We start from the raw sequence: 15596 nt of genomic DNA on the forward strand, positions 1-15596 counted from the left end.
ATTCCTAACCTACACGGTGGAGCGCCCAATCGTGGCCGCGAAGGCAAATTCCCAGCGCCTCCCTCCTCTTGCCCCCGCGTGCAGCCCACACTGCCGCCTAGCAACAGCTAGCGCAGAGGCGGAGACTCCAGGAGGGCGGGACTTGCACTTGTCCATTGCCCCAGGCGCGACGCGCTGCAGCTCAACAAGGCTGCTTTTAGCCAAGGGTGGTTGAACTAAGCCTTCGCGGATCAAGGTGGTTGTACCGCTGTCAACCGTGGGGCAGTCCGTGTGCGGTGTAGGAATCTGGGCCCTAACGGGCCTCCGTAGTTGCCTTTCTGTAGTGGGCGGGGCCGAGGCCGGGGTGACCCTGCCGGAGCCGCCGCTGCCAGCGACATGTTCAAGGTGAGAGCTTGGAGCCGGGTCACAGTTGTCATCGCCCCCTCCCGGCCGCCCGGAGACCTCCCCACGTTGTCGTGGGGCCTCTCCGGGGACCAGGCCCGTCTCACCCCTGGGCTTTTCCCGCCTCCGAGCCGGCTGCGTCCCGGCCCCGTGGTTCATTCACCGGTCTTCTTGGGCAGCGTGCGGCTGCCGGGTGGAGGCGTGAGACCCCGGGGTGGGTGGGGTTGGCCCTTTGGGTCATACTCGTGAATAAAACACTTTGAAAAGTCTTGGCTTCCCCCAAACTACCCACCTTCCCGGTGCACTCTTGGGATCGTGGGTAGGTGAGGCCAGTTCAGGACACTGCAGGGTTCGTGGCTTTGGTTGCTTGGAAGAGTCAGGTTTCAGAACCTGGAATGTGGGTGGGGGAGGGTCACCTTCGGAAAAGCTGCTCGAGGTTGTGGGGGAGGCTGGCATGAAACGGATGCACGTGGAGGGAAGCTGGAGCTTTGCTCAACTCTTCAGCAAGTCGATCCCCTTACGTTTTCTTTGAACTCGTGTGCTTTGAAAGAAATCTACTCATACAGTGAAGGTTATTTCGAAAAACCTACCTTTTAGCATAAAGTCCCTATTCTATCATCTTTTTTTAAAAAAAGCATATTTTCAGTATAAAAAACAAATCCCATGCTGACGGAAACTTATCTACAGAATTGAGTCTTCAAGAAACAGTATCCATAAAATAGTGCTAATGAAGTCGGGAAATTGTGCTACTCATTTAAAAGTTTCATTGAGCTGTAGTGTGCTGTGGACACATTCTAGTAATGGCTATAAAATCAGAGCATGGATTCTACTTTCCAAGTTTTCCTGTTGGTGAAATTAGGGTAATAGCTTACAACTCATAGGGTTGTTAGAAGGAGTAAGTTGGTATGTGGAAAGCACATGGAAAAGGCCTTAACACATAGAATTGCCATCTGAGTATTTGCTTTTACTTGTTTTAGGCAGCTCAGTTGGGTCAGGAATACAGATCCCATAATCAACTTGCATTCATTTTATAAATTGTGTTAAACACCTGGTAGATACTGGGAACTCGGCTGTGTTACAGAATTACAAGGATGATGGGTATGCTATAATCAGCTAAACTGTGTTGGTATCAACAATGTAAGTATGGTAGTAAAAAGGAGAGTTGGATCTATTTGCCCTAACTGGGGGTTCTTAACCTTGGGTCCTCAACTCCTCAAATGGTCTGTAGCTAGAGCTCATGGGTTCCCTAAACTGTTAGAGGGAAAAATTTTTATTTTTACCAGTCTCCATCGGTAATGAGCATTTCCTTCAGTTATGAATATGGCTATTCATTTTAGTTATCTGTTGTTGGATAATGAACCACTGCAAACCAGTGCCTTAACATGATTTACTAATTCTTAGAATCTGTGGTTTGGCTGGGCAGTTCTGCTAGTAGCTTAACTGAAAGGTGGCCTTCCCCCGTACTGAGGCTTTGTGCCCCTCCTTGTGCCTCCTATGGGCTTTCTCATGAGGCTCTAGGAGGGCAGGTCCTAATACACAAACACTTATCTGCATCACATTTGCTGTTGTCAAGCCATGTCCAGAGTTGATATGGTACAGGACTACACAAGGGCATGGACATGGAGAGGGCTGGTTGATTGGGGACCATTGATTAAACAAGCTCCTATAGCAATAAACCACTGCAGGTACCTGTCATCAATAGAAGTCACAGTACCTGTGCAAGTCACAGACATTTTCTTATGTTACAGTTGTTGCAGCTCTCAAAATACCATTTGTGCTTATCACTATATCAAAATTAGTTAAAAATCTAGATCTTTAACAGGCTAGTAAACAAGCACATATTACTGTATCAGGAGTTTGAGTCTTAAAATATGATTATTTTAATATAGTTAGTATTTTATGCAATTAGAAGCATTATTTTGAGAAGAGTTCCTTGTAAAAAAAAAAAAAAAGGTAAGGAATCCCTGAGAACTTCAGGGAAGGCTTCACAGAGGAGACATTTTAATTTAGTTTTGAAAGACAGGAATTTTAATCAGGTGAATGAACCTGGGGCATATCAGCAGTGGTACTCCAGCTGGTAGCTCACTTATTTTTTTGTACTGGGGATTGAACCCAGGGACACTTAGCCACTGAACTATACTCCCAGACCCTTTTATTTTTTTATTTTGAGACAGGGTCTTGCTAAGCTGCTGAGGCTGGCCTGGAACTTGTTATCCTCCTGCCTCAGCCTCCCAAACTGCTGGGATTACAGGTGTGTGCCACCATACCCAGGTGGAGGCTCACTTTTGATGTGTCAAGAGAAAGGTACAGTGAGCTGAAATTATTCCAGGTGAGCATGTATTTTGAGTAGAAAAGATCACAGCAAACCTTGGAGGACACCAAAATGTAAGGAGAAGGCAGAGGAAGAAGGGAGGCCAGGGATGGAGTAGTAACTTTTGAGAAGTAGATAAAAGAGTGATGTTTAGAAAATCAAGGGAGAAGGGGTACTAGATCTGTAGCTCCATGGTAGAGCTTACGCAAGAAGCCCTGGGTTAGACCCCTAGTGCTGTGGGATGGAAGGTTTGGGGGGGGGGGGAGAAAAACCAAGAGAGGAGGGTTTCAAGGAGGACAGACTATGCTTTTGTCTGGGAAAACCTAATCAATAAATAGTAACTCAGGGCTCATTGATTCAGTGTCATCAGGGACTGGTCTCTTCTTGGCCTTCCATGGTAATGTTGAATTCCCTTATACTTCCAAGATGACTGCAAGTAACATACACACTTTCTCATTCACTAGAGAGAAGACAAAACTCCCATGCTTCCTCCAGGTGTGATTGGATGAATTTAGGTCAGGTACCTAATCCAATAGTAGTTGCCAGAAGAATGCCATGCTCTGATTGGCTTAGACTGTACAGGATCACTTTACCTTAATGGAAAAGGAATGAATTCATGAACACAGTAGGGTTCTTTGGGGAAGGAAGAGGTGGAATGGAGACTGGATGCACAACCAACAATGACCATTTCAGAGAGATAAGTTAGATTTGAGTTTGGATACATGCTCATTGATTTGGGCTCTTGGGAAAGCTTTCATGAACCTTATACATGTACATTTACTGATGGAAGTAAAATATTAGCATGGGTAGGTGACTCATAAATAAAAGGACAGAGTTTACTGTTAAAGGAAGGAAAGAACTAATTAGAAGGAAATATTGGATCAAAATTCTAGAGTGGGGGGCTGGGGCTGTAGCTCAGTGGTAGAGCACCCACCTCACACATGTGAGACACTAGGTTCGATCCTTAGCACCACATAAAAATAAAGATATTGTGTCCAACTACAACTAAAATAATAATAATAATAATAAAAAGATTCTCGAGTGGTTTTGTGGTTGTAATAGCATCCGAGGTTTGGCAGTGTTTATGGTCTTGGGAGGAATGTAGAGAAGGAAGTTTTTAAAAAGAGAATCCCTCAACTTCAAAAAGGGGCAAGAGACTCCTTTCTGTGAGATGGAAGGAAAAGAGTGGGAGTGATTATAGACCCATGTTCTCAACTGAATGGTACCTGCCCCTTAAGGTACAATTTGGAAACTCAAGAGTTTAAGTCTTTAGTTGTATTAAACATTTTTACACTGAAATAGAATTCTGATAAATCATTCCTTTTGTCATCTTTATATTACCATCAAATAAGTATGCTGATATCTTCTTTTGAGCTTTTGTTTGTTAGTGGATGATGGGATTTTATTACAGGATATCAAGAGTGTTACCAAATATTTGTCCTAAAATAGTGATGTTAGGTCTATTAGTTGAGAATCAGTGCTTGTCAAACTTTAATGTAAATGCAACTCTTGTTAAAATCCAGATTCTACAGATTCCAATTCAGTAGGTCTGGGATGGGTCCTCAGATTCTCCATCTTTTTAGTGAGCTTCAGGTGCTATAGATGTTGCTGGTTCCCCCATCACACTTGCAATAGTTAGGAATTAATTAGTTAAGAATTAAGCTAAATTGATGGTGAATCATTTATTCTATTTTTTGAGGTGGATGGTTTTATGAATTTGGTGGAATTGGGAAGACACAATGATTAAGAAACAAAAAAGGCCAGCAGCTAGGCTGATATAGCTCAGTGATAGAGAGCTTGCTTTAGCATGCAGGAGGTCCTGGTTCAATCTCTAGCACTGCAGAACAAAACAAACAGAAAGGCCAGAGGCATTGCTGATTGGGAATAGAATAAATGGTAGGATTGATATGTCTTTGGAAGTTAACTGCTTGGAGTAAATAGAACTGGAGGGCAAGAGAGTTGATAGTGTAGGTGTTGGTGGAATAGTACAATGTGTGTAACTAGTTATGTGCATGTTTAATAGCCATTGTTTTGATTTAGCTATTCATCTTGTAGTCAGTAGGGGGCATTAGTGGATTAAAAACACATTTGAAAAACTTCCCAGTATTTGCATTCTATTGTAGGAAGTTTTCTTAGTGCCAGTTCAGCAAGTTTGAATATTGAATATATACACCCAGTCCCCAGGTTCACATTACTATATTTCATTCATTTCTCAGATTTTATCACTGTCCAACTATAGGCTGTGTACCATGCTAGGACCCTGGTGTGTACAAGTGACATGACCCAGTTCTTACCTAAGACAGTTGCTAAATCTGACCACACACCAGAATTATTTAAGGACGGAAGTAGCTTCCAGGACCCTGCTCGTGCTTCCAATTTACTTTCTTAGGTGGAATTCAGGAACTTTTAGGTTTGAAAAAGGCCCCAGGTGATAATGAAACTTTCATTTCAGAAGCCCACATGTGGTTATCAGCACAGATATATATTAAAAAGTGTATTATAGTGCAGTGAGTCTCAACTTTGCATGTTAGAGCCCCTTGGGAAGCTTTTAAAAGTCCCTATGCCCAGTCTGAACCCCAGACCAATAATGTTAAAATCTCTAAGGGTGAGATCTAGGTATCAGGAGCATTCATCCAACCTTGAGAACTACCAGCTTAGAAGGAAGAACACCAGCAGGGGGCAGTAGAAGACCTTATAGAGAAGAACATGCTTATGCTGACCTTTGAAGCTAGCCAAAACAAGGTTGAAAAGGACCTTCCAAACAGAAGGAAAAAAAAAAAAACAACTCATGCAAGGACATAGGAGAGTTCAGCATAGCATTAAGACCTTGAACCTCACCATGTTACGTTAAGTGAAATATAAAGGTCTTTTTAGCTGCTGCTTCATCTGTAAGGCAAGGGTAAGACTGGCACCAACTTCAAATAGTGTAGATTAAATTCATTCAAACCTAAAGCTTAGAACAGTGCTTGGTACAAAGGAAGTACTCAAGAAATGTGAGCCCAGATTTAGTTACCATCTTGAGGCTGCTAAGGTTGTATTGTGATAGTGTACAATCTTGGGGCTCTCAAAAAATTTTTATTTCAAAAGTTGGTAGTTGATCAGATGTAACAGAGGAAGGAGGAGGAGGATTCAAGGACACTGTCCAGACTTTTGGTTTGGAAAATTGAGTGATTGTCAGGTCTCTTCATTGAAATGAGAAAGTGGAAGAAGGCTGAGTTGGGGTGGTAGTAGGGAGGTGATAATGATTGAAGCATCTGTGGACATCAAGAGATAGTACTCAGCTTAACATGGAACCTGAGGGTATGGAGTTTTCCTGAAAGAGATGTGGTGGGCTGGGGATTGGAGATTCATCATCTGGTTTTCTGCTAACTGAGGCCTCTACCTTGAGAACGTGACCTAGTGAAAGCTGAGTCACTTCCTTGCTGAAGGGCAAAGATGTGACCTGTACTCAAAGCTTGCCACACAGAGGAGCCTGAGTAAATGTGTCCTTGGTTATAAGTCATTATTACCTCACACATTCTTTGTGGCTTGGTGTAATGCCTGTATTGCTTGTCTTCCTGAAAGTAATTTTCTTACCATGTTACTAGCATGTTACTAATACAAACTGAGTGGAGAATTGCAATATTAAATGGAAAAAGAAAAGCATCTTTAAATTAAAAGTATTTCTTTATACTGAATATTATTTGAAATGTCACCTATTTTGAAATATAGTCAAGAGTTTTTTTCCCCCTTACAATTTAAACATATCTGCGGGAATTCTTGAGGAATTATAGTACATACATTTTTACTCACATAAATCACTTTTTTATGTGCAGAATTAATTGGTTGTTTTTTTTTTTTTCCTTTCTAACCCTTCAAAGAAGTTGAACAGTAGATCACAAAGAAGAAGAAAAAACTGCCCTGCAGCTCTGGACGCAGTCTGAAAGCACAGGCTCAGGTTCTAGTTGTTGTGTTTCTTGTTTCTGGCTGAGCAACCCTTGATGAGGTTTCTTAATCTCTCTGAGGCCCTGATCACGGTACTGTGGGAATAGTCATTTGCCCCTCCATATCTCATGGGGTTGTTGGGAGGTTCAAAAAGATGAAATAGAAAACATAAATGTTATGTGAAATAACAGATATGGAAAGTGTTATATGAATGTTTGGTGTTTAACATTACTCCTGCATCACATCTGTCCACTAAAGTGATCTATGGTTGCAGGTTAACCCTTTGCTTACAGTTCCAGAGTGATTCGAACTTAGATAAATTCTCATCTTATTTAGAAGTGAATTCTCTCCACTGTAGCACTCTTCCATCTTCTTCTAAAATGCAAACAGCTTCCCAATTGCAAATAGCACTAGAAGAGAAGGAAGAGGTGAAGCAGATGAATGATGACTGATGCCTTAAACGAATGGGGAGGTCAGAAACAAAATGGAGGAGAAAAGTAGATAATTTAGTAGACATTTATGATAAATGAATTTATTACCCCATGAGGCCTGTTCATGTTTGTAGACTTTTATGACTTAAAGGTTTAATTTATCATCTATATGTAGATGTGTTTCACAGAACTTGTCAGAGGCTAAGAAATGAACTTTGATATTTGTATGGAAAGTTACCACAAGTAATTATACGCATAAGAAATCTCTGTAGCAAGATACCTATCTGTTTCAAAAGTTTAAAGTTGATTATTTATAATACAACAGCAATAGTGCCAAAAGATGTTTTTTAAATAGAAGAATCGAGTTTGTATCAGTTCCTTTTCCCCAGTAATGCTTAAATGAAATTTTACAGTTAGTTCATACAACATGGAACTTTATATAGTTATTTTCAGGGAGGAAAAAAAAATCCACATCTAACGATATGTTTTATAATTTGGAAGTTATTTTTTGCTTTTTCTGGGTTTTTCCTAATTTTTGCATAGCTTCATGCCAGTTTTATTAGAAGACTTCAACAGTGCCAATTTCTTTCTGTGGTGTTTTTTTTTAAACTTGTGTTCATTATACACTGAAACTTGGAGAAGCAAGAATTTAGAGTAAGGGTCATAGCGTTTTCAATATACTAAATGCCTGTAAGTTTGAATATTAAGCTGTGTTTTCATGATTTTATAGCTTTATGCATTATAGATAGTATAATTATATTTTGGGTGAATTTTGTTTTAAATATGCTTTAAGTACAGTCACCCTTTGTCTTCTAACTTCTTTCTGAGTCTTTGAAGCAATTCAGTGTGTTTTATTCAAAGCCCACACTGGCTCCCACTTAAGGACTTCTTTGTTTGGTTCCATGAGGATGAGAAGCCCTCTGTGAAAGCTAAAGAGAGATTCACAAGTGTGTGTTCATTTCCTTATTTGGGAGGGATAACCAGTAGATTCTTTTTCAGATATGTCTATTCATTCCTTTGAACAGTCTTTTTAAATACAGTATGTGAAAATAATAAAGGATCTTTTCTTCTCTTTTTCCTCATTCCACAAATTCAGTTCTTCTGAAATAGCAACTTGTTTTTCTTTATCTGGCTGAAATGAATCTGCTTTACTATTGGAGGGGCTGATTAATGTGTCATATTATGACATAGGTTAGATGGGTAAGTGAGCAAAAAGTGATACAAGAACTCCAGCAAGTTTCCTAAATTGTCTGTTGTTAATTTATGTCACTTTGCAAATATTGATTTTGAGCCTGTTTGTGGTATCGGTCACACTGTTTGAGAACTCTGTTAGAGTTGCTGTGTATAGTCCAAATATTTATTTTTCTTGTTTTTATGCCTTATTTTTGCAGAGATTTTCATTATGAATTCAGATTATAATCAGCTGAATTGAGTCTTGCATATGATTGTCTTTCAAAAAATTTTTGTATTCCTATTTTCCTTACAGAAGAAAAAGCACAAGAATAGCTGAGATGATGCTGGAGGCATTACTCACCAGAGTTCAGAGTTCTCTGTGCATATAGTCTATTAAGAAATGAAACTTGGGTCTAGATAAATTTTACTTTGACAGAGCTTTTCCTATTAATTTATATACATTGTTTTTTAAAAATTTTTTTTAGTTTTAGATGGACACAATACTTTTATTTGTTTATTTATATGTGGTGCCAGGGATTGAACCCAGTGCCTCACCCATGCTAGGCAAGTGCTCTACCACTGAGCCACAACCCCGACTCTGTACATTGTTTTTAGTTGCTTGAAAACATAGACACATTTGAAAAGTAAGACTTGAAATAAATGTTCCTCTGCAATTTTTTCCTTTCTATATTCCCTGAACTCAAAAGAGACTGAATGGATCTCAGGACCCATTCCAAGAGGGAGGAAAAAAGGATATATTTGGGAGTTTTAGGCAAGCAGCAATCAATTTCTGTCTGGATGAGGAAGTTCGAAATAAATTTGGAACCTGCTAAATTACATATCATCAGTGTTCCAAGTCTCTGAAACCAATTCAGACCAACTGGATAACTCAAAACCTGCCTAAATTAATAACTATCTTACTTTTCAGTCCTGAGGTTTCTTGTTTATCACACAAGTTTATTATTTTTCTACATAAATTTTATAGAACTTGATAGCTATTTTTAAGAAGTAGAAAATGAAACAATTATAGATTAAATATATTTTCTTTGCTTTGTTGATCTAATTTTGTGGGGAATTCTATCTCCCAAAGATAAAATAGAACTTCATTTTCTGTGAGAAGAAGATGATATTAATCTTGAAACAGCCTCATTTTTTTCTTGGCTTATCTTTTTAGATTAAAGTCTATTTATAGTGGATGGGGAAAAATAGGAAATATCAGTTATTCTAGTATAGAACTACAGAATTTAAAGTTTCTCATAAAATAATCTTGTTTAAAGTCTGAACTCTGAAAAATATTGGTTATATAATCCCCTTTACTATGGCCCAAACTGAAATGATTGTGGCTTCTATTGTTTCTGATAAATATGAGTGTCCCCAAATTTATAATCCAAATGAATGCCTGTCAAAGCTGTCATTTTGAGAATTTAGACTTAATTATTCTCTTGATATATTTATTCCCATAACTATTGCTGGTCACTGTATTTATACAAAAACATCACAGAGCAAAACATTTTTACCCCTCTTTCTTTGGAATTATCTTAATATTTTGTGGCAAATTCTTTAAAGTAACCTCAGGAGCTAATCATTTTTGTTCTTTGCATATTTTAAAATAAATCAGGGTTGGGGTTGTAGCTCGGTGGTAGAGCGCTTGCCTAGCACGTGCGAGACCCTGGGTTCGATCCTTAGCACCACATAAAAATAAATAAATAAAATAAAAAGGTATTGCGTCCATTTACAACTAAAAAAATATATATAGAAAAATCAATATTCATTGTAAAAATGTTAGGAAATACAGATAATACTAAAGAATCACCCTTAATATCACTACCCATACCACCTTTAATACCACAATCACCGTTAACATCTTTGGAATCTTACCACAAATTTCCCATCTTCCCCCTTTTAGAAACAACTGCTATTTTCTAATATGCATTCTCATTTTTATTTTAAATATACTGAGACTGAGTTTCTTCCTTCGTTCCTTCCTTCCAGGGATTGAGCCCAGAGCCCCATGCATGCTGGCAAGTGCTCTGCCACTGAGCCTTTAAAATATCACAAGCCCTAAAATTATTTTGTTTCAAATGAAAAATGCTTTCAGAATGGAAACTTTTGCAGAAAAGGTTGGTTGAAGATCAAAGAACCTGTATAACATTTGGGCAAAAAAGAATATGGTTGTGCCCCTTTCTGTAAATAGGGGACTAATTTTAGATGCCATTTACTTTTAAAATATCCTCTGATACATTTATTTTCCACAGAGATTTTAAAAATTATATTATGCAACAACTTTGGAAAGAACTTCATGTTTTAATATATAAGTTATATGACAGCTGAGTAAAATAATAGCTTAAATGAAATGATTAAAGCATTAAATTTGTTTATGCAGTTTTTTTTGCAGTGCTTGGGATTGAACCCAGGTCCTCACACACACACAAGATAAGCACTCTACTACTGAGCCACATCCCCAGCATTTATACATTTTTTTGTGTGTATGTGTGTGGCGCTGGGGATTGAACCCAGGGGCTGTGCATGCGAGGCAAGCACTCTATCAACTGAGCTATATACCAGCCCTATGCAGTTTTCGATATCAAATTATTTTGAGTCATGAGACCCCTTCTGGTATATTAAAAAAGAACAACATTGGGCGGTGCATGCCTGTAAGTAACTCCAGCTACTCAGCAGGATTGCAAGTTTGAGGACAGCCTTAGCAACGCAATGAGACTGTCTTCAAACAAAGAATAAAAAAAGGCTGGGAGGGGCTGGGGTTGTGGCTCAGTAGTAGAGCACTTGCCTAGCATGTATGAGGCACTGGGTTCGATTCTCAGCACTGCATATAAATAAATGAATAAAATAAAAATCCATCGACAACTAAAGATGTTAAAAAAAAGAGGGCTGTTAATGAGCTCAGTGGTAAATATTGGTTCTATTCCCAGTAGCCCCCACCCCCACCCCCCGCCACAGAACTTCTTGATTGAGAATTTTTTTTTATATCACTCAAGTAGCAGCCATTAAGTGGTCTTCCAAGTTTTCTTTGTGTATTGATCATTTCTACTCATGGGTGTAGCTGAAAAGATTGTGGTATGTTGAAAATCATCTTCATGTTCCAGACCTTTAGTTTCTTTTGTTACTCCTTCTTGTAGAGGATGTTCCTAGTGGCACTGATTCTGTTTTTTTTTTTTTAATTGTAGTTGGACACAATTACCTTTATTTTATTTATTTATTTTATGTGGTGCTGAGGATCAAACCCAGGGCCTCGCATGTGCTGGGCAAGCGCTGTACTGCTGAGCCACAACCCCAGCCCGTGGCACTGATTCTTAACCTCCAGTCTGTTGGGTGACTTTGCATTTTAAAAAAAATTTATAAACTTTCTAATTGTTGATTTTGCCTCCTTCTGTTTTTTCCAAGAGTTTTTTGGTTGTGGTACATTAGTTTGTCTTCTGTGTAAATTCTGCCCCTTGTCAGTTAGTACACTTATCACAGGTGGTGTTATAATTTCTTTCTCCACATTATCAGTTATACCAACTGAGGGTGAATAACTGGTCCCTATGGAGGCCTGAATCACTTCATATTATCTTTTAAATCTGTTTTCATTGTTTCACTAAAGAGTTGCTTTGATGGTGTTTTTTGTATGGATTGTGGAAGCATTAAATGAGGAGAGAATTTGAGACAATTAGGTTTTTGGAAAAAGATAAATTTAAAATATCATGATGCACTCCTTAAATATATATATATATATATATATATATATATATTTTTTTTTTAGAAGATTTTATACACACACACACACACACACACACACATTCATGAAGTACCTTTCATCACCTCAAGAAAAAATGGCAGGGCTGGGGTTGTGGCTCAGTGGTAGAGCATTTGCCTAAGATGTGTGAGGTATTGGGATCGATCCTCAGCACCACATTAAAAAAAATATGTCCATCTACAACTAAAAAAAATTTAGAAAAAGAAAAGAATGGGGTGTCACTTTTGGATAGGTCTGATCTGAAGTAGCAATTGAAATGCCTGTCATATAACCTATATGTTAAATGTCCATAAGGGAGTGAGACATGAGCCCAAGCTTAGGCAGAATCCAGGCCTGGGTGTGTGTGTGTGTGTCTAGATATGTATGTATGTATGTATTTATTTATTGGTACCAAGGATTAAACCCAGGGGCACTTTACCACTGAGCCATATCCCCATCCCTTTTTTATATTTTATTTAGAGACAGGGTCTTGCTGAGTTGCTTAGCACCTCACTAGTTTTTGAACTGGCGATCCTCCTGCCTCAGTATCCTGAGCTGCTGGAATTACAAGCATGTGCCATGTAACTGACGGGGATATTGATTTGGCCATTGATAACAAGTGTGGGAGGAAAAGACCTAGATTTAAATGAAATTGCTCTGGAGTGTGAAGAGGAAAGGAGTCTGTCAACCCTAGGGCTTGTTCAGGGGAACACAATGCCTAGAAGCAACCTTGCAGAATAGGGGCAAAGAAGAATTCTGGAAGCCAAGGAAAAAGTTTGAAGATGCTAGTTACCAGTTTCAGCATGCAGACAGGATTCCAGCTATCCAGTGGGGCCATTGGGAAGAATAGTTTTAGATGAGTTTGAGTAGTGAAGGGAGAAGGGGATAAAATCAATAAAGCAAGTTTATTTTTTGTGTTATAATATGCCATATATGAAAGTACATAGATCATAAGGGATTTTTTTTTTACAAATGGAACATGCTAGTATACCTAGGATACTCTAGGAGTCCTTGTATTCCTTCTAAGTCACTACCTAGCTTGCTAAGGGTATCCACTGCAAACCTCAGGAGGAGGAGAAGATTGGATACTTTATAGAGTTGAAAACAAAAGCACATTATCAGGGATTTGAGCCCCATCATTCATTAGAGTCTGAATAATTTTTGGAATGTCTTATTTAGATTGAGGAGTTTTATTTGTCTTTTAAAGCAATTTTACCAGGACACAATCAGAATATGGTCTTGGAGCTAGAAAATTCTGGACAATGCTCTTTTACTTGGAAAGCAAAAACAGTTTAGCTTTCTGGGTACCCATTATGATCTGAGTGTTTACGGCCTCACCAGGTTTATATCTTGGTTAACTGTGTTCAGGAACCCACCCTTGCTGCTGGAGCTGAAGGATAAACTCAAGTATGCCAGAGTCTTTTTAGAATACTAATTGAGTCTTTTTAAATAAACTCAAGCTTCCTGAAAGCTCTGTAAAGCAGGGATTGCATATACTTAGTTTGCCTGACATGGAGTAGGTGTGCATTGAGCATTTGTTTTTGAAATGAAATTCCAGTTGACCTCTTGTAATTGTTATATCATATATAACACTGCTTACCTGGCTAGATTTGTTTTGCAGTCATCAGTCCTTGCCAAGCTTCAGTGGAGTGAAAGAAGCAAATGAGTGCTTTTAAGATAATGGCAGCCTACCCCTTTATAGCAAATGTTAGGGCTACAACTAATCAAAGGCCAATCTTGTTGCTCAGTTTCCATTGACAATTAAGGTGCCTGTGGGCTGAATAAAACAAATGTTGAAAGATAGAGTCTAAGGTAGAGAATGTACTTTGATAGAGTGATATCTTGCTGGGGAATAGAATCACACTAAAAAGAAAGATTTAGTCACATTGAGCCAAGAAATTCAGTGACATTCCTGAGTTTTGCAGAGCTGAGGGTCATTAACTCTATCTGAGCCAAATTTCAGTTTTCCTTATGACTGTGGATCTCATAACTATATTCAAAAACTCAGACAAACCAGCACATTGGGGACCATCCTTTGTGACCCCTGCCACCACCATCTGAATCCCAAGAGTCAACTAGTAACTGAAGGGTGTAGTCCAGAGGGGTTGGATCTATAGAAAAACAGCCTTTGGATCTAGTCTATAACCTAGCACTCATGAAAGATGCAGCTCTTAACAGAGTAGGTGTGGCTTTGATCTCCAAACCAGACTCATCAAATCTGGAATAGGGAAGGTGGACATATGCAGAGGCAGGGTAGAGTAGTCTCCCACCAAGAAAACCCCCTTTGGGGGTGACCCCCCAAGGTGTTGAGTACATCAGCATCAATGAACTTTTTACTGAGGCTTCTATGGGTTTCCATACATCACATGGGGCAGTACTACCTAGTTCCTTACTATGGTTGGGTGTGTGGCTGACTCCTTAAGAATAATCCTTGGCCTAAAGTTCCCATCTTTATCTTGGCATGAACTTAGCATGGATGAGGTGTGCTGGAAGCTATATATTTTTAAAATGAAGTTTACATTCACAGATTTAAGATTGTACAATATTAGATATACAATTTGAGTTTTGACAAAAGCATACACTTTGTGTGACCTGTACCCCAATTAAGATATAGTTCATTTCTTTCACTACAGAATATTCCCTTCTGAGTTCACTCCCTTTCATCTCTGAGTGGAGACTATTCTGCTTTTCACTATGTATGTTAGATTTAAGGCCATGAGTTAAAACATGGAGATTTTCTTTAAGTCTGGATGATGAGAGATGTCAGAAGTTAATGTTTATTCAAGTAAACCAGTGGTTCTTAATGTGGGGGTGTCTCCCCAGGAGGCATTTGGCAATGTCTAGAGACATTTTTGACTGTTGTGACTGGGAGGGGTACCACTGGCATCCAATGGGCAGAGGCCAGGGATGTGGCCAGACCTACAGCGCACAGGACAGCCCCACAACAAAGAATGATCTAGCCCAAATGTTAATAGTGCTGAAGTTGAAAAAGCCTGAGTAAATTATGTGCTCTCTATGAAGAGAGCATCTGTGGATCTCTCAAGTCTTCCAGTTGAGGTTTGCTTTTGCTCTTTTTTTTTTTTTAATCTGTCAAGAGCCTGTTAAAGCTAAGACGGACTCTACAGGGGCTGATTTCTTCCATGCTACCATTCTGTGGTTACACTTCTTGATGTGGGATGGGAGTTGGGCATCTTGGGAGGAAAACTAATAGGAGAAAAGAAAGAAGAAAACAACTTAGGCAGTAACGGGGGCGGGGCAGATTTAGAATAATATTAAATCTAGAAAAATGAGTAAGGGGGAAAATACAGTAGAAATTAATAGTTAAAAATTTAATATTAAAAATGTAAATGAAGCCAATTGTGGTGGCACATACCTGTTATCTTAGCAACTAGGGAGGCTGAGGCAGGAGGATCACGGGTTTAAGGCCAGCTATGTCAGCTTAGTGAGATCCTGTCTCAAAAAAAGGCAAATGAGTTGAGCTTTAAAATCAAAGATGTGAGTGAGAATGTTCATTAAGAACTTAAAAGTTAGCTGGGTGCTGTGGCACATGCCTGTAATCCCAGCACTTGGGATGCTGAGTCAATAGAACTTTGAGTTCAAAGGCAGTCTCAGCAATTTAGCAAGGCCCTAAGCAAATTAGTGA

General features: G+C 39.1%; 1 protein-coding gene across 3 annotated transcripts in view; it reads left to right on the plus strand.

Annotated features, from left to right (window-relative positions):
• Positions 1-144: 144 nt before the first annotated feature.
• The window catches only part of Apoo (apolipoprotein O), a 52206-nt gene continuing 36754 nt past the window's right edge, over positions 145-15596 (plus strand). Inside the window, exons 1-2 of one of the 3 annotated variants that reach the window (XM_026401370.2) lie at positions 146-384; positions 6553-6629. Coding sequence is in view for 2 of the 3 variants with exons in the window: in XM_026401369.2 (XP_026257154.1) it covers positions 376-384 (9 nt within the window). In the remaining variant the exon portion in view is untranslated. Of the gene's footprint in view, positions 385-6552; positions 6630-15596 lie in introns of all 3 variants that reach the window. The other 2 variants (XM_026401369.2, XM_026401368.2) reach the window with 2 other exon arrangements.

The sequence above is a fragment of the Urocitellus parryii genome, chromosome X, assembly GCF_045843805.1.
Source record: "Urocitellus parryii isolate mUroPar1 chromosome X, mUroPar1.hap1, whole genome shotgun sequence".
NCBI lineage: Eukaryota > Metazoa > Chordata > Mammalia > Rodentia > Sciuridae > Urocitellus > Urocitellus parryii.